We start from the raw sequence: 19,207 nt of genomic DNA on the forward strand, positions 1-19,207 counted from the left end.
TGGAGCTGACAGAACCTCTCTGTGTTTGGCACTGGGATCAGTGCTGGTCTGGCTTAGAATCTAGTGTAAGATATAGACACATACAGATAAGCAGGGTGTATTATGAGACCACAGGAAATGGACGCTGCTCTGGTTGGGCAGGTTGTACACTGCACACCTCCAGCAGATGCCATTCACCTTGGAGCCTCTGTACATTTTCATACAATAATTATTACAACATTTTTTTCCTCCGGTAGACAGCAGCCCAGAGAAAAGGGCACTCTTTCCTAGTTTGTACAATGTGACCACTTGGGATAGCTGAGGAGCACATAATTCATGACCCTCTGACTTAAGAACACCCTGAGCTCAGTTTTAAGGGATGAGTGAGAGTTAGCCCAATGAAAAAACAAATTGGAAGTGATGTTTCGGGTGGGAGTGAGGAAGCATGAGAAAAAGCATGAAGGTGCAGAACAGCAGGTAGGGGTGGGGCTGCCAGAGGGTAGTCCAGCACCGTTTGTGAAGTATAAGGCAGGGAGTAACGGGAGATGAAAGGGGATGGACACCAGGTCCTATGCCTGGATGCTTATGGAAAATGCTCCACAAATGTCTGTGTAATGAATGGATGGATGAATGGATGATGGATGGATGTGTGAGAAATTTGGCCTGGGATTAGATATGTGTTGTGCTCATCTTTAGGCCCTACTTTCCTTATCTGTAAAATGAGAGAATTGAATCACCTGGCCTTAAAGATTCCTTGCACCTGTGACACTCTAGGCTCCACTTTCATAATTCTCCCTTCCATCTGCGCCTTTAGAACCACTCATGGATGGTCCCATGCTTTCAAAGCTGACACCCGCTCTGGCTACTCTTTTGGAATGAGATCAGATTAGGCTTTCAGGGGTGCCATTTGCATTGCAGTGTATATAAATGGCACCTCCTAGAATTGTGCAATTTGAAATGGTGTTACTACTCTTTTGCCTGAGGCTGTTTTATACAGTGTGTGTGAGTGCGTGTGTGTGTGTGTGTGTGTGTGTGTGTTTGGAGTGTGTCTGGCAGGGCAGGGAGAGGATTAGAAGACTAAATTGTGCCATCTGTCAGATTGGGGAGCAGAGAACTAGCTTTGAGAGGGCAAGGTTGCTCGGGTCAGAAGGCAAGACAGGCAGAGCCTTCAGAACCAGGAATGCTTGCTGCGATAGAACGTGGTTTGTGTTTCCTACTCTGAAGAGCTCTCTACTCTTGCTGGAAGCCTGGGTGCTGGCAGAGGTGGTGGACGAAATCAAGGAGAAAAATCTCTTCCTGGGAAGTGAGAAGAGGAGGTCTGGGACTTGGGTGACATACCCCCTGCTATGGACTAGCTCTGCCCGTTGTCCCTACGGCTGCCCCAGGCCACTGGAATTGTGGATGGTTTCTGAGCAGATTTAGCAAAAGCCTATTCTCCCTGGTGGGTTGTTCCAGAGGAGCTGAGGACCAGAGAGAAGAGATCTTTGTCATGGGATTCTGGTGCACCCTGATCAAGGGAAGCTGCTTTGCCCAATGGCTCCCCACTCCACAGCACCTCAGCTTGGCGTCTGCATCCTCGGGCTGCCTGTCCCCCTCCTGAGCACCGCAGAGGTGCCTTCTCTTTTTACCCTTTGCCCAGCGCTAACCACTGCATCAGCTGTGACTTGCCTCCTGTCTTGTCCTCCCATTGCCCTCAAATCAGTGCAGGGCTGGGTGTGTTAGAGCCACCAGAGGCACTGAAAATAAAGATTTCTGGCCACTGGGTCCTATCTCCCCAAATCCTGGTGTAGCAGGTCTAGGACCAGGAATCAGTATTTTTAAAAAGTTACCTAGGTTAAAATATTAGGGAATTATTAATTTTTTTGAGCGTGACAATGATATTGTGGATTTGGAAGACAAGGCCTTTATTCTTAGGGGATGCAGATGGGAGGATTCAGAGGTGATGCGCCATGATGTATGCAACCTGTTTACAAATTGTTCAGTGAAGTGTGTGTGTATGTAGAGCAAGCACAGTGAAATGTTAATGATTTTTGAATTTAGGTGGTGGGTTTGTTGGTGTTCACTGTACTATTACTTTACCTTTTATTGACTTAAACATTTTCACAGTTAAAAGTCCCTGGGTGACTCTGTTGTAGCCCTAGGTTTAGTGGCTGCTGTGGCAGACTTCCTTGAGCTCCATGAGGACAGTGCATGTCTGTCCTCTGACAGTCCTACAGCACAGTGAATAAGCTCTTGTCAACTTGGGCATCCTTCTCCCCCTTCGCTTGACTTTTGGGATGCTTAGAAAATCATTTCTGATTCACTCATCAGTCTTGTCTCTCCCTCTTGCCAAAAACCCCCTCTCTAGCCACCCCCGTCTTGGCAAAGGGCCTTGATGGAGGACCAATGCTCTGATGACCAGCGCCTCCACTGAGATCCTTGTGTGTGCAGAGCCCAACACTTGTCTGGGCAGGGAGGGCTCAGAGGCCACCTCTCAGGGCTGAGCCTGGCTCCTCTCTGTCTACAGCTGAGAGCGTGGGCAGCTGTCATTGCCTGAGGTCATTGCCTCCCAGCCAAGGCAGAGGGAGCTAAACTTAGCCAGAGTTGGCTAAAGTGAAAGCTCGCTTGAATGGACAGCCCACTAACTGCCCCTCACTTCCCCAGGCCCAATTAGCCCAGACTAATTAGCTGACCAGCTGGGGTTCTGGGGCAATGGGAGCTGGTGGCCCAGAGCTGCTGCCAGCCTGCGTCAGAGACTGCGACCTCCCGGAGGAAAGGCAGGACTAAGTGGAGAGTCAGCTCCAGACAAGCTGTCTCTGCTCCTCGAGCCGTGTAATCATTGTCAAGGGGCAGGCGCAGACACCATGGAGGCTGGTAGGAGTTTGGGCTACAGCGTGACTTTATTTTTCCAACATGGCACTTAAATATGGAGCAGAGAGGATGGTGGTGGTGGGGAACTGATTCCAGTGTGTGTAGCCCTTCAGCTCCCTGAGCCTCAGAAGCCCCTTCTCTTCCATCTACAGCAGACCTGTTGGCGTTGAGCTGCTTACTGCCAGGAGAAATGGAGAAGCTGGGTGAGGAGGCCCAGGGAAGTTCTAGGTCACTGAATCTCTGGAAATGCTCCAGAACTCTTCTTTCTTGCCACCAGGGCAAGAACTCACAGGTTGTCACAGATCTGGAAGTAGGGTGAGGGTCACTGGGGAAGGAGGGGGCTCAGGTGGTAGAACCTGAGGGAAAGGCCTGGTATTCCCTGAGGGCTCCGGAGTATTAAATCATCTTCTGTATTACCCCAGGGACCTTCCCTACTCTAACCCCAAGGCCCCTTCTCGACCTCCCAGGTCCCTCAGAGCTATTGATATGATGTCACAGCAGCGCAGCCCCCGTTTATCAGTTGCTGCTTGCCCAGAACAAGTCTTTTCTAGCTCCCCACAGCCGGCAGCCCAGCCTCCCCATCTCAGCCCCAGGACTCACGAGCCCAGCACTTCCATGAAGATAAAGGTTTTCCGGATGTTGGTGGTCTGTTTCTTCCAGGAGCTGCAGTCATCTTCTTCCTTTCGACCCATTGCCTCCAGAGTTGAAGCTTCTGGGGATGCTTTGTTTGAGGAAGGGAGGGAGGGAGGAAAGAGAGGGTCTGATCAGCTAATTTTTCAAATAAGATGAGAACCAGTAGTACAAAGAATCTAAAATTCTCAATTCTATGTGGAATAGCTAGAAGGAAGAATTAGGAGTGAAACCTGGATAACTGGCGAAAATAAGACTATTCTCTTCACTTGCTTTCTAAATTACTGGACATCTACAAATGTATGGAACGTCTACTCCCTGCCCTTGTGCTGGCCAGGTGCTCGAGCTGTTTAGAGTCTGGTAGTGGAAGTTCCATTTCGTACCTATGTGCTGAAGGGCAATAACATGTACATGGATAGATCAACATGGGAATATCCAGCTTGAGGGGAGTTGAGCTGAGCTGAGGTGTTTCCTGTGTTACAGGGGATCACCAAGGTGTTTATTCAGACCATGGAGTCGGCCTGTCTTCCTTTCTATTATCACAGCTCTATGATCTCCTCCTCCTGCCTCTCTCCTACCTGTTATGGGTTAGACGAATGAATGGCAGATGAATGAGCATTGTGTTCCCTCTGTAACTCCCACAACATTGAGCACAGTGCTGGGAAATAGTTATTCATTAAAATCTGAATTGAATCTTGTCCTAACTTTATGTCAGAGTTCTGGAGTTACCAGATGCATTCAATCACACCTATAAGGTTCTGGATATGTACTGATGGGCAACAAGGATGATGGCCCTGCCCTCCTGGGCTGGCAGGCTGGAGGAGACAGGCAACAAGCAAGTAAACTAACATGCATATGGTGACAAAGTGTGGGGTTTTATCATGAAAGATAAAATCTGGGCTTGTGAGAGGGATTGGCAGGGAGGGTCTTCTTTCAATGAAAGTCAGGGGAGGCCTCTCTGAGCAGGTCATCTTTAAGCTGAGACTGCAAGTTTGTGAAGGAGCCAGCCAAACATAGAGTGTACAAAGGAGCATTTTGGCAGAAGGAATAAAATGCAAAATTTTGCCCAAGGGAGGAAAAGAGCATGAAGGGACAGTGTGACTGGAGCAGAGTGAACTCTGCATGGCATGGGGTGGTGAGACGGCAGGGAGAGGCAGGCAGAGGACAGACCATACAAGGCCTTAGAGACTCCGTTAAAGATCCTGGATTTTCTTCTAAGTGAGGCTGGAAGACATTGAAGGATTTTTAGCAAGGGATTAAATTACACCACTGATGTTTTAAAGAGCTCACTCTAGTTGCTCTGAGGAGAAGGGAGTGGAGGGGGCAAGAGCTGATCCATGGAAACCAGGTAGGAGGCGGAAGTCTAGGAGAGAGCTGATGGTGGCTTGGACAATGGTGATAGTGAAGGAGAGAAGTAAGTGGACCCGGGATATGTTCTGGGGGTCCAATTATCTATGATACCAGGTGATGTACCTACATTGGGGTGAGAGAAGTCTAAGCTGACTGTCACATTTCTGGTAGGAGCATCGGGAGGTGATGGTGCCTTTACTGAGGTCATGAATACTAGAGAGAAGCATGTACTTGGGGTGTGGTTGGGGGGGTTGGAGAAAAATCTCTGTTCCTTAGGGTACTCCACCCTAGCTATCTCTACTACAGCTGGATGGCAGGTACTGAGCGTCTGGGAGTGATGGGTGAGACACCATTTCTGCCAACACCCTCTCCCCCATACTCCTTGGACCTGACGGAGAAGTAAAGAATATATCTAATAGCTGCCCCTCGTAGGCAATGACCCTCCTTCTCCATTTGAAAAAGTGCCTGCAGAATCCACGAGATCTTCTAACAGCCTCAGAACAAAGAGAAAATTTGTGCCTCCACAATTTATCATCAGGTAAAGAGCGTAGGTTTGGAGGTCAACCTGAGTTCAAATCCTACCTCTGCTCGTTAAACGGCCTTAGGCAAGTTATTAACCTCTTTGAGTCTATTAACGCATTTGTAATATTGAAACAAATCGCCTTATGATTATGGTGATGGTTAAATAAAATAGTGTGCATAGAGAATTAGCACATTGTCTCACACATGTTAAACAGTTGTAACAGATAATATTTGGGGGATGTTAAATTGATGTATTTTCATCCCTGGTAATCCCCATCTGCAGGACTCATGTCATGAAACAGTTTCCATAGGATAGAGGGAAACCTCCTCTGCCATTAAGACACAACTATGAGGCTTAAGACCCTGGAAATAAGAAGAACGTGACACAAAGTGAGGTCCTTGCTAGAGGAAGAGATGTGGGAAGACCGATACTTTTGGCCTAAGTGGATCCTGGGAAGGAGATGGGGGAGACAGACGGTGTAGTTGTCAGAAGCACACATCTTTCCTTTCACTCTCTTGGAGCAAAACATCCCTCCAGGAATGGGGGTGACTCTCCATCACCATGGGATGGGTGGGCTTCCGGGGACCCTGCTGGTGGGAGACTACAAACCTAGGAGGAACTCTGACGGCAGCCACATCTAACAGGGTATAAGTAATCATGAGGTGGGCCTGGAGGAAGGAGATGAGCAAGACAGTGCCTCGTGACCTGCAGGGACTCCAGAAAGTCCCCTGGGCCTGTGGGAGCTGAAGCCAGCTTGTACTAGCTCATGACAGTCAACTGTGCATGTCTCTTCCCAGCTCCACGCTTCATGGCCTCATGTTGTTAGCTTGAAATCCACCACAGTGGGAGTATTTACACCATGGAAACAGGCAAGTGCTACAATTATGGCTTCTCCTTCACTCCTCCACCACCCCCCAAGAACCAGTCGTTAAACATTTACCAGCTCACCTCTGCCCATGGCCCAGGTGACGGGAGGGAGAGCTGCTCGTCGGCCTGTCACCTGGGGTCCAGAAGAAGAGGTGGCTGCAATCAGTCTTATCAAGTGGAAACAAAGGGCTTGGATCAGGGCCTTTTGTGGAGGGTGTCAGCATGACAACTTATGGGCCAGATGGGCCAGTACACCTAGAGGTCACTAGTCAGCCTCTGGTGAGATCCCAGAGGACTGCGGGCTCCATGGTCCCTGATAAGTCTGAGACCCCTTCTCCATACCACAGGCAGGTGAAGTAAGCACCTTATAACATAAAATACCACCTTGAAATAGAGCAGGAGGAGGAAAGGCCATCTCAGGTCCGTGTATCTTCTTGGAAGACTCTGGGTCAGTAAAATGAGACTCTTTGTTAAACCTGAAGACATTGAGATGCCATAACAGACAAGTTCAAACGTAAAGTTTCCCACTCCCCTCTTACCACTTGGGGTAGAGAGCAGTAGGAGTTCATGAGAAAGATTTTATAGGAAATGAAGCTACATTTTCTTTGCACATTTTAGTATAGTGTGTAAATTAGCAACCCAGCTACATAATAATTGGTGGTGTTATTATTAACAATGCGTATGAGAAATGTTAAGAATTTCTCAGCAGGGGGTACAGCTGAATGGAGATCTGGTGGCCCATTTGTTGATTTGCTCTGTTGGCAGGGTGGCAGCCCAGAGGGACCACAGCAGTTCAGGGCTCAGGTGCTAGCCAGAGGTGGACTTCCCAGCAAAGCAATGGTGGGCTGACCCTTGACTTGGAGGGCACAGTCTATAAGGTAGAAACAAATGGACCCTGACTGGTACAGACTGCTTTAGGGAAGATGAACTCTTTGAAAAGAGGGCTATCTTGAGCCAGATACCATTCTGCAGATTCTTAGCCCCAGATCCAGCAGCTTCTACTTATCAGAGTGGTTAGCATCTGGGTTTGAACTAAACACTTCTTACTGTGTAGACACACTGTAGCTGGAAGTCATGAAGAATGTAGGGGATGATGGCAAAGGGGTGGACATTAAAAAGAGCAAAATCCACAGGGTCAGTTTGTGTTCTCCCTCTCTGTCTCATTCCTCCTCCATAGAGCAACAGGGCTGCAGAAGATGCTTTCCCAGGTAAGGAGCCAATCAAGAGCCTTCTTTCCAGCTCAGGCTGGGTGTGCATTACTCCCCCTTCTGGAGGCCCCCTGGAATGACTGCCTGCTCTCCAGGAGGCATCACCAACTCATCAGCAGATCTGTACTCACTGTTCCTTTATTCCCATCTCTCTTAAATAGCTGAAAAACATAGTATTCTTAGCCTAAGCGAGGCTCCAAGAAAACATCTTTCCCGCCCACCCCTCCTCCCATACACTCAATCCTAACAGTTTAGTTCCATCTTCAGAGCAACGTGAAAAACTCAGGGGTCCAGATCTGAAACCCCACGTCCTTCCCACCCCGCCCTGACCTCAGAGCAATCTCAAGGCCCCCGTGCCCTGTGTGGTGGAGGGCCAGGAGTGGGCTCCAAGACAGGGGCCCAGGTTCTGCTGCTGTATCCTGCTTCTTTCGGTTAAAGTCCTCCCTTTCCTCTCTTGACTTCTTTAAACTAGCCCGTTTCAGAGGAAAAGAAAACAAATTCTGAGAATGGTGAAGCTCCAATATTGCTCTCCTTTGTTTCCAAAGTACTCCCTGCCCCTCCCTCTATTTCTGGCAACAAATACCACTGGGTTTCAAAGCTCCGGAACAGCCCCTATAGAATTCTCTGAAATTTAGAGCTGATTTCACATGTAGACCTCAGGAGACGCTGTAGATGCTGGCATTCCTGGCTGGTTCAGAACCCTCGCTCCTCAACAGGGTAAGACCCTGAAGAATATTCTGCAAAAATGGCTTCTGGCTAAAGGAAATGACCTTATTCATGGGACCATCTTTGAGTTGTGGAGGTAACACTCCTTCGTTCAACAGGCATTTATTGAGTACCTCCTGTGTACCTCCTGGACTAACACAGACATTTCTGTAATATGAAGCTCCCCTTGAAAGTGCTTGCAATCCAGTTGGAAAGATCAAACATAGGTATATAAATAAACAACTAGAAAGACAGGCTAGTTGATGGGAGCTGGCAAATGAATAGGCACATTGGATCAGGGCCAGAGTGGTTCAGAGGCCGATTGTAGGTTGATTGCTTACGTGTGGGTTTGCCTCACCCGACTGTGAGTGCGTCAAGGGCAGGGGCCATGTGTTACTCATCTTGGAATCCCTAGGGCCTGCTGCTGAGCCCGGCACTTACTAAGGGTCCAGTCCATATTTGTTAAATGAGTGAATGAGGAAGCAAGCCCTGGGTGGCGTGGCGGGGGGCTGATCAGGTAAGGCTTTGGGGAGGAGTTGGACTTACGATGGGCAGTGACATATTCTTTATATTGCTCTAGAGATGCAAGAAGCCCTGTGCCCTGGGAAGGGAAGGCGGTAGGGGTCTCCGCTCTATAGTTCTCACTGTGAGGCTCTGCCTACAGCATAACAGCACGAAGGGGCAGAATAGCCACAGAGTGCAGAATTGTCTTGGCTTCTTCTGTCATCATCGCTTCAGTGACAGACAATGCAGGGCCTGGGTTGGATTCTGGGTCCAGTTCTTGGTCAGCAGAACTTCCCTGGGACACTTGAAGAGGCACTCCCCACCCCCCACCCCAACCATTCTATCTAGAGTCAGCCCCTCAGCCCCAGGTTATGCTCTATCATACGAGCCTGATCATTTCTTCTGCAACACATATGACAATCTGAAATTCTCCTGTTTATTTGTTTGGGGTCAATATCCTCACCGAGAAGTAGCTCCATGTGGACAGAGACCTGGTCCATCTCCTGTCTCCTAAGCTTGGGCCTAGTACAGCATCTGGCTCCTGGTTGGTGCTCAGTTATATTTTTTGGATGGTCTTCCTGGTCTCTTGGAAAATTTCACAGCAGAGGAGACTACAGAGGGAAAAATTCTTCCTAAAGGGCAGGCCGCAGTCTTCGGGAGGACATTGCCCCTGAGTGCAGCCCTTTCTGAGCTTCTGGGGATAGGCTGTGTGATCCTTGGTGGCATTCAGCCTGGCTATTTATGAGGTGCTGGAGAGGGATGCTTGGACAGGAGCCCAGGAGGCAGGCGCCCTCACATGTTTCTTCCATAGAACATCACCGCCCTTTTCTCCTTCCCAGGCCCCAGTGGGTCACAGCAGCAGCAGGAGCACCAGACAGAACTCTAAGGCAGACGAGGTTTATCTTCAGAGGCCTCCTCATTGCCATCACCATACCCTGAAGGTGCCAGGTCACCTCATGACCCCACACTGCCCTGGACCTTCTCTCTGGACCCTCACTCCTGCCTACCCTGTTCCACACAGCCTCCTTATGAAAAATTTCCTATTTTGAGTCACAGCCACTTAGGACTCTCCTTTGAGGTGCTTATTAAATGAATCAGCTGGTCTAATTGCTTAAGAGTGGTACCCTTCCTGATAAGATGTCCCAGAGTCTTGGGAATATCATGTTTCAATTCAATTCAATTCAATGCAATCCAATCCAATCCGATCCGATCCAATCCAGTCCAAGTGTGTTTCCCAAACCCACAGCAGAGTTCCTAAACTGGACATGAACAAACCAGAGGAGATGGGGACTGGGAAGGAGAGAATCTTTGAGTAGCACCTCTGCCTCCTTCAACTCCCAGATAATGGCTCTCAACTCTACCTATAGGAAGAGCTACCGTCCCTTCACTGGTGCTCTCACTTGAAGCTTCTGAGCAAGGAGGTGTGAATCGCTCTAGGGTGTGGTGAGCAGGCTTCAGAGCCTTCCCGCGGGACCATGTATGGCTCTGTTACTGCCCTCAAAGGAACCAGCCTGCCCCAAGACTGCTTTATGGTCTGCTTCCAGGGTTTCCTGTTTCTCGGGAGCATGACTCAGAAAGGCCTCTGGGTCTTGGGAAGGAGGTTATCGGTTGGACCATCTTTAATAAGAATGTGCTCTCTGCCTCCAGGCTGGGGACATGGAGTCAGGCAGTACGTAAATCACTCAGTTACAAAGGAGCAAAAAGGCTAAAGCTGGGACATTTTCTTGCCCGGGTCCCAGAGTTTCCTGGACTCTGGCCCATATTGGACTTTCCACCATCCTCTGGATTGAGAGGCACGCTAGAAAGAACTCAAGTTCTGGCTCCAGTCTTGGCTTGGCACTGAGGAACTGGGCAGCCCCGGGCAGAACACTTCATTTCTCTGGGTTTCGCTCTTTCTCCTTAGTGAAAAGAGGAGACTGGACTAGATTAAGGTTCCCTGAAGTTTGTTCTTTAGAACATTAGTCCCAAGAGACTCTCTGTGAGCAAAGTGGATTTGCTTCCCCTTCTTGGAGAATCGAGATCCGCATTAGCTTATTAAAGGCTCTGAGGACCATTAAAGACACCTACTTAATCTATTTAACCTAACATCCCCCAAATTGACCAGACCGTGAAACTCCTTCCTTTTCTAACAACTACTAGCATCCAGGGAATCTAGAGATGCTCAGAGCTTACTTTGGAAAACAGCAAGTAGGTCAACTCTGATGCTTTGGGATTCTCCATTTGTTTGAGCAATATATGAAATTTCCAGCAGCCTGCTGCCATCCGTCACAGTCCTGCTCTCCTCACAGTGTCGTATGCATGTCGGCTGGGTCTGTGTGCTGTCAGAACTCATTTCCAGTTCCTAGGCTGCAGCTCAAGTGGCTGGTCAGCTTACCAGAGCCCAGGCCCTGGACCCTAGAGGCTGCTGGAGACTTCTGGGTGGATGGAATCTCCAAGGATCATCAACTCCATCCCCAGCCCTCCCTCTAGTCCTGCATCTCAAAGGCCAACTCTGCACACCAGTTTCTGTTCACAAAATCATGGAGAAAGGAGGTTTTTTCCGGTTGCCTCCTACAGTTTATTTCAGGCTCAAGCCCCCATTTAAGCTTAACCAAATGCCTCCTGCTGCAGTGACAAGCCAGAATTTGTGTGGGGCTTGAGGTTTATTGTGCTCCTCTTACAGAGGAAGTGAAGAGCATTCTCTAGGGCTCTGTTTGGTAGCTGAGACGTTAACACATGGGAGTCACTGGAGAGAGCAGGGTGTGCTACTTATTCTTAATGTGCCCCTAAGCACAGCGGGCCTCAGTTTGCTCATCTGTGGAATGGGAATCGTGATCCCTGCTCTGTTTATTTCTCAGCATGCCTGTGGAGGCCCAACACATCAAGTGGCATGAAAGCATTCTGCAATCTCTAAGGTGCTATGCAGTGGGCCCACCTTATAGGTACATGAGTTAAATACCAGGCACTGGGAGAGAGAGACAGGGAAACAAATCATTTAAATAGAGGTGAGCACACAACAGGAGACATGCATCTGCTCTTCCCTCAGCTGGTCTCAGCTCCCACATGCCTCTCACAGTGTGCACATCTCATCTCACTGTGATTCTGAAGTGTTGAAAAATATACATATTTTCATACATCATGGCCCTGAAATGCAAACCAACGACTTCATCTGGTACTCAACCAAGAAAACAGAGATCTGTTGCCACACTGTAGGGAATGCTGCGTGTGTTGGGTTTCTTCAGGGGAGTATGCTGGTCTCCCCTGGGGCACCTGTCTAAGGAGTTTTCAAGGGTAATAATGTTGACTGTGTGTCTGCCACAGGCTGCCTTTAAGCCTAAGACCCATGCAAGAGATGCCTGTATTATACAGATATGGGGCTCATTACTACAAAACTACCACGCCTCCCGGAAGCGGAGGGGAGGGATCTCCACCTGGGGAGGGGTGCACAAAAGACAGGCTGAGCCCAGGACGGCTGTGGCCAGAAGCTCCGAGTTACCAGCCTTCCCTCCGAGGGCACGGGTCTGAAGATCACAGAAAGCCCGTGCATCCCCGGGCCCCCGGGCTTGCTTGCACGCTGGCAGCCGCCCAGCCGCAGCCCCTCGCCCTTGACGGTGGCGGCGCGCCTGCAGTTGTAGCGCGGGCGCCGCCGCTCCCCCGCTCATTCATGCTGCGGCTCATTCACTCGGCGGGCTCCGGCAGCCTGCGGCTGCGCCCCATCACTCGCACGCACGCACGCGCTCCGGGCGGCAATTTATTTCTGGCCGCGTGTGCGTGTGTGAAGGGGGGACAGGGAGCGAGGGAGGCGCTCTCCTGTTAGAGGGGGCTTCTTTGCAGTCCCGGCCAGAATTGCTCCAGGCCTTATAATACCAGCTGCCTGCCCTGCCGGGGATGATCACCTGGGTGGGACACGGTGCTAGGCGCTTCACCTGCATCGTCTCCTTTAATGCCTCACTGCCGCCTTTCAAGGGAGGCATCATTAACCTCATTTCATAGCTGAGGCACTGATGGGTCAGAATGTTAAGAAAAATGCCCCAAACCAAACAGATAGTAAATGACAGAGCTGGGTTGGGAGCCCCCGTCCATCAGACGCCGACAGCGCGGTCTCCTTGCCTCCCTTCCACGGAACCTGTTGCCTCTTTCCTAGAGGTGCTTGTCGGGCTTTCACTTACCTCTGCCCTCCTCCTTGGGCTGCTTTCATGCAATGCCCACACCTGACTGATTCCCCCTGGAACACGGGGCTCCCATGACCTGGGAAAGGCTGGACCCTGGGAACGCTCAGATTTCTCAGCATTGAGGCTGGGACCGGCATCGAGTGCCCCAGCCCCTCAAGCCTTTTCTCAGTCTGACCTCAGGCTTCTTTCCCAAAGTTTCGCCCCATCTTTCTAAAGAGTGCTCTTAATACACACACACCCATAGCTATCTGTAATATCATGGAGTGGTCACTGACTATGTCAGAAGATCTGAGTTCAAATGCTACTATGACCAAATGGACACCGCCAGCATGTAGCTTTGCAACCCCAGGCAAGCCTGTTTGAGTCTCAGTGGTCTCATCTCAACTAAGAGAGAAATACTATTGGCCCCATCAGCCTGATGGTCTTGTCCTAAAGATGATTAATTAAAAGCACATTATAAACTATAAAGTGTGGTCCCCATATCAGTATTACTAAGCACTTTGTGATATGGCCTATCGGGTCTCATCTTTGGCCCTGCTTATTAAGCTTGGGGCTGTAGGGCTGCCAGGGGCCGGGTTCTGTCTCCCGCCCCTGATCTAGGAAAGATCATTTCCTTACCCAAGACGGAACCTGCTTGACTCTCTTGAGCCTTCTCAGAGGTTTTCCTCATGATCAATTTATCTGGCTTCAGAGCAAGCAGCTGGCCAGCCACGCACTGCAGCCAGACCAGCGGGAGCCCTGGCAGCCGCCTCCGGGAGCCTCGGGGTTAATGTTTGTGCGTCAAAGTTACGTGGAGAGAAGGGGCCACGGTGCGGATGGGGGTGGTGGTGAATCCAGACCTCCTTTTAACATCTTTACCTGAGAACTAAACTAGGGAAGTTTAAAGACAGAAGGGAGACAGATGCACCTCTGGGAAAGGTGAAGGAGTGGTCTTGTGACTGACAACGCCCGCCGTGGCTGAGTCCTGCATCCTGACACAGCCAGGGACCTGGAGCCGGAGCCCGTCCATGGACCCTGCCAGGAGGGACTGAGGCTGGTCCGCCTTCCTTGGGTTTGCAGAGCCACAGGCTGTTTACCAACCTCCTTTTGCCCACTGCCTCTCTTAATCCTCATAAAAACCCAGCCAGGTAGGCAGAATGGACATTGCCCCATTTGACAGATGGGGTCAGAGAGGTTAAGAGATGAAGGTGGAGCAGGAGGCAGAGGTGTAACCATGCGGGAGGTCCTGACACCCTGCAGATGGACAGCCCCTCCCTGGGACCTGGAGGACTGTGCCCAGAACGCATCCTGAAAGCAGGCATTGCAGGAGGGGCGTATACAGATATTTTGCTCCCCTTTCCCTGCCCAGAAGTGCACAAGGTTCCCACTCAAGCCAATCCTGAAGTGATGGCCAGATGGCTCCCCACGGAGGTTCCCCCTGGACCCCCATTCAGATTTATTTTCCAAGGCACCTACAACTTACCCTTGATCCCACAAGAATCGGGCAAGACTGGAACAGGGGCTGAAATAAATACCCAAGTTACTTGCAAAAGTGTCTCTTCAAACCCACTCTCTAAGGGCCACATGCTAAGCAAAGAGACCTCCTAAAACCAAGAAGAGAAGCAGGTTCATCTTACCCAGGGACTCAGAGGGAATCGGCTCGAGGTGCTCCCACTCCAGCTCCTACAGGTCTGTGAGGATTAGCTGCTCCAGTGCTTTAACAATAAACCGACTTAAAGGGGAGGAATGCAGAGGTTTTCTTTCCCAGGACTGTAACCAGGCAGCCTTAAAGGGGAGGAAAAGTAGCTAGGGTGGCTTGCCTCTCTCCTTCCTTTCCTCTGCTCTGCTTTCCCTCCCTCCCGGCAGCACCGAGTCTGATCGAGAAGAATGCTTTTGCAAAGGGGCCCTTTCGTGCCTCGTATGTGTGCGTGCGTGTGTGTGTATCATGTGCATAATTGTGTTTGCATTGATGTGTGTGATAGAGAGAGAGGAAGAATAAAAAGCAAAAATAAAACATGAAATTATAGGTTTTCATTGGCCCAAATAGAGTGATAACAGAAAATCAGAGAAGCTTTCTGGGACTGCCTGCCTCAGTTTCCCCTTTAAGCACTCAGTTGCTGGAGTAGTTGTCTAACAACACCTTCCTGAGCAGTCGGATATCTACCTTGGCTGAAAGTAGAGACTGAAGAGCCCTCAGTGCCCACCTGGCTTGTCATCTCTTGCAGAATCGGAAGAGAAGCCCTTGGATATCCCACAGGGGGACCCTAGGTTGGGTGGTTCCACCCACAGTCTCTCATATGGCTCCTCTCCTCTGTTTCTAGAAGCATAGTGTTCTGATCCCATCCTACCATCCTTTTCTCAGTCCTAACCCACTAGACCCTAGGAGACCACTCTCCCCCTCGAAATTCTCTGCTCCCTCTCTCCCTCCTACTCCCTTCTGCATCCTACCCTTGCCCAGACTTTCACAGTCTCCATCTGAGCTTCTCTGTGGCTGCTCCTTCCGTGCAGCTTCCTCGAACCTCTGTCTTCTGCCCTCTTGCTTTCTTCTTCTCTACTCACCCCTGAATCTTAACATCCACTCACAGGGGCTGTTACCATCATCATGTGAATGTCCCAAATCAACACCCCCATCTGGGCTGTGGACCTTAATCTCAACATCCACATGTCTACTTTCAGCCACAAACAGACCTGGACGTCTTACAGCTTCGTTCAAACCCACTCTCCTCCTGTTTCTCCCAGCTATGCTAAAGGGCTGCCATCTTCCCACTCAAGTTAGAAACCCAGGTGCTTCCTTTGGCTGTATTGTCTCCTTCATTGCCTTCCAAATCCAGCTGGCTGTTATGCCCTTTCAATTGTTCCTTTAAATTAGCTTTTAAATTGTGCCTTTTTATTTTGTAACATTTATGCATTTTTTTGGAATAAAGAACACATTTAAATAGGTCAGAAATCAGATTTGTATTAAAAGACATACTTTTGAGGTGTCTCACCCCACTCAACTCATTGTCTACCCCTCCGGAAAAAGAGGCCATCCCCTCTATCACTGGCCACTTGTATTAGTTTCTTGTGTCTCCCTCCAGTATTTCTTTATGTGGATACAAGCAAATGACATATATATTTCCCCCTTTCTTACACAAAAGGCAGTAAGTAAATGCTGCCTGTTTTCTATTGTCATCTCTACAATCTTAATTCAAGCAGTCCTTTCTCTGGGGTGCTGTTATGATACGCTATGCTCTAACCGGTCCTGGGTTGGGTGATCAACAGGGATAGTTAAAAGTGGCTCTGGAGAAGTCTTCTAGGTTGGATTCCATGGTCCTCTATTGACTGGATGTGTGGCCTTGGACAAGAGGCTTAACCTCTCTGTGCCTCAGTTTCTCCCTCTGTAAAATTGGATAATTACTGAACTTGTTTCATACACTAGTAGGGTGGAGTGAGGCAGAATGCTAGTTGCTTAGAACAGTGACTGGCACATGGTAAGCTGTTAATAAATGTGAGCTATTATTATTGTGTCTCCAATCCATTTCATTCTTGCTAGAATTATCTCAATAAAACATATTGCTTCCACCTCAACAGTATCTATTACCTGCAAAATACAATCCAAACACCTTAGCCCATCACTGAAGGCGTTTCAAGATCTGGCACAAAACTATCCCCCCTCACCTGAGTTCCTCCATCCCCCCAGCTGACACCCCAGCAGTACCATACGAGATACTGATTTCTAACACTCCACTCATTTCCAAAGCTCCTGACCTTTGGTTATGCTGATCTATTAGTAGAGAATGCCCTTTCCTCATTCCCTGCCTGTGGAAATGCTAAAGATTTTAAAAATCCACATCAAATGCCATCTCATCCATGAAGCCTTCTATGATTTCCCCACCCTCTTAGAACTAATCATTCCTTCTTCCATGCTGTTCCCCAAACTCCCTGTCTATAGGTCTCCTTGGTTCTTAATGTTTTTCTGCGTTTCCACTGCTTAGATCCTCTGGGTATAGTGTCTCTGACTAGCAGCTGTCCTCCTCCTGTTGGGACACTGGGATTGGGGAGTTTATCACAGCCTGAGACGATCGAGCAATGCCCATGGGCATCAACCAATGTTAGAAGGTTTATCTCCGTAGGGAGCTGAATCCCGCCTCTCTGGAGTCTTCCCTAGCACACACATACGTACACTCATTCCTTAAATATTTATCAAGCGCTGACTATGTACTAGATATTGGGGACATGAAACCAGACTCAGACTCTATCCGCACAGAACTTCTACTGTCCAAGCCCACAGATCAGTCAGTTTCGTGCTTTGTAATGTGCTCTGATACGAGTTTGAACAGGGCAAGGGACTGCCTGTCAGCTCCAGCCCCCCAGAATCTCCTTCCTCCTTCCCCTCCCCTCCAGTCCCCCTGCACACTGCTGGCCTTGGCTAGCCACAGAGCCAGGAATGCATTCTCAGCCGTGCAAAGAGTAATAGGTTCAGCAGATGTTGGGTGCCATAGGAGAACTGATGCCTCTTTATGCTGAGGTCAGGAGGCCCATGTCCTCACAGGTGCCAATCAGCCCATACGCCAGACATCAGAGGCCCGGAGCGGAGGCAGAGCCTCCGCTGCTTGAGTATTGGTACAGGTGACTAGAAACTGAAGAGTATTCGGGAATGTTTCTCAAGGAGGTGGAAGAGAGCTTTTGGCGTGATAACATATGCACTCATGCACATACACACACACAGCCTTGCTATATTGCCTTGTTCAGATTCTAATAACTTTATCTCTATGTTTTCCCCAATCAATAATTCAACCAAATATTGATGAAACATCAACTATGTGTCCAGTAGAGGAAACAAGACTAAAACACTGAAAACAATAGGAAACCAATCAATAGCTAAATAGGATACTGTTAACTCATACTAACACCCGGGATGGGGCCATGAGGAGTCTGCTGTGGGCTGGAGACATCAGGAAAGAATTCATGGAAATCAGCCTGGGCCTTAAGGATGACTAGGACCAGATTTGGGAGGTTTGCTGGGTGAGGTGGGATTAGGAGAAACAGAGGTTGAAATTCACGAGATGCGTGCTGGAAATGACAAGGTGGCGCTGCAGTGTGGTGGGAGACAAGGCTGGACCGGTGGGGTGTTTGAGCAGCCCGGCTGAAGGCTTTGAACCCGGCCACAAAGGCAGTACAGAGTTACCGTAGGTTCCTAAGTAAGCATGTTTGCTGCAAACCAATGGTGGGGCCTGAAGTTGGGAGAAACTGTAGACCGGACAGTCACAGAGGGGCTTTGCAGTCACCAAGACCTGTGGGGATGAGGGCCTGAACTAAGGGGGTGGCAGGAGTGGAAAGGAGAAGGGAATGACTTGAAGGAGGCACCAGTGCCTATCAGGGAGCATCCTTCTCTCATCCCAAATGACGGATGGGTCTGAGCTTATCCAGCTGTTTGCTTCACCTGTGGTGTTGGCAAAGGGAGAAGTGGCCAAGTGTACTCACTAGGTCTCACATCCCCTGCTCCCACGTGCCCTGCTTACCCCTCAAATAAGCAAGATAAGGGGTCCTCCTATGGTTTAGTATAAGGAGGAGAAAAGGGAGGTGTGCTCATGAGGACAGAGTGATCCTTTCTCTGTCAAAGAGCAGATTCCTGCCTCACCTGGTCTGGATGGTCTTTTATATTTACTTAGATCTCTGGATTGGGCCCTTGGGATATCCAAATGACAGCAAGATGTCAGGGTGAAAAGGGAAGGGAAAATGATCTCCACTCATTCACTCATTCATTCATTCATGCAACAAACATTTATTAAGCACCTACTCTATCCTAGGCAACATGCTGGGCTCTGAACATGAAGTCATAAACAAGGTAGGTGCATCTCTGCACTAATGAGGCTTACATTCTAGCAGTAAAGTCAGATTGTAAACAAACACAGATAGTTACAATTGTGACCAGTCCTATGAACAGTTTAGGGCATTATGAAAGTATATGTTAGGAGGACCTTACCCAGCCCTGAGGAAGTGACTTTCAAAGTGGAATCGGAAGGAAGAAGAATTAGCTATGTGAAGAGTCAGAGAAAAGAAAAAGCAGCATGTGTAAAGGCCCTGGGGTGGAAAGAAGCCATACCTATTGGAGAGACAGAGAGAAGTACATTGTGGCTGGGCAGTGAGAACAAGAGGGAGAGAAGCCCCCAAAACAGCTGATGAGGCAGGAAAAGGAAGAAACTGTGCAAGGTCTTGAAAATATGATAGGAAGGAATCTGAGAGGGGAGGGGGCCACCAAAAACCAAATACTACTTATTTCATAACACATTTTCAATGTGAAGTTGGATAACCAAGAATGGAATGGGCACAGGGAGTGGGGGCGGGAGGAAGGGAAGAGAAATTATAGGACAGCAGAGACAGGCTGGCACCCAGGCATGAATCAATGTAAGACTTGCTACTTTAGTATTTATTTGTTTTAAAAATAAGACACCAGATTTCTAGTACTTCCAAGAATAGAC

General features: G+C 49.2%; 1 protein-coding gene across 4 annotated transcripts in view; it reads right to left on the bottom strand.

Annotated features, from left to right (window-relative positions):
• The window catches only part of CAMK1G (calcium/calmodulin dependent protein kinase IG), a 29,729-nt gene extending 15,132 nt beyond the window's left edge, over positions 1 to 14,597 (bottom strand). Inside the window, exons 1-2 of one of the 4 annotated variants that reach the window (XM_001490285.7) lie at positions 14,384 to 14,597; positions 3,430 to 3,550 (exon numbers count right to left, since the gene is read on the bottom strand). In XM_001490285.7, the coding sequence (XP_001490335.3) occupies positions 3,430 to 3,521 (92 nt within the window). In that variant the 5' untranslated portion in view covers positions 3,522 to 3,550; positions 14,384 to 14,597. Of the gene's footprint in view, positions 1 to 3,429; positions 3,551 to 6,280; positions 6,362 to 6,583; positions 6,639 to 13,385; positions 13,522 to 14,383 lie in introns of those variants that run through there. The other 3 variants (XM_070266766.1, XM_070266767.1, XM_070266768.1) reach the window with 3 other exon arrangements.
• Positions 14,598 to 19,207: the final 4,610 nt, after the last annotated feature.

The sequence above is a fragment of the Equus caballus genome, chromosome 5 (genome assembly GCF_041296265.1).
Source record: "Equus caballus isolate H_3958 breed thoroughbred chromosome 5, TB-T2T, whole genome shotgun sequence".
Taxonomy (NCBI): Eukaryota; Metazoa; Chordata; class Mammalia; order Perissodactyla; family Equidae; genus Equus; species Equus caballus.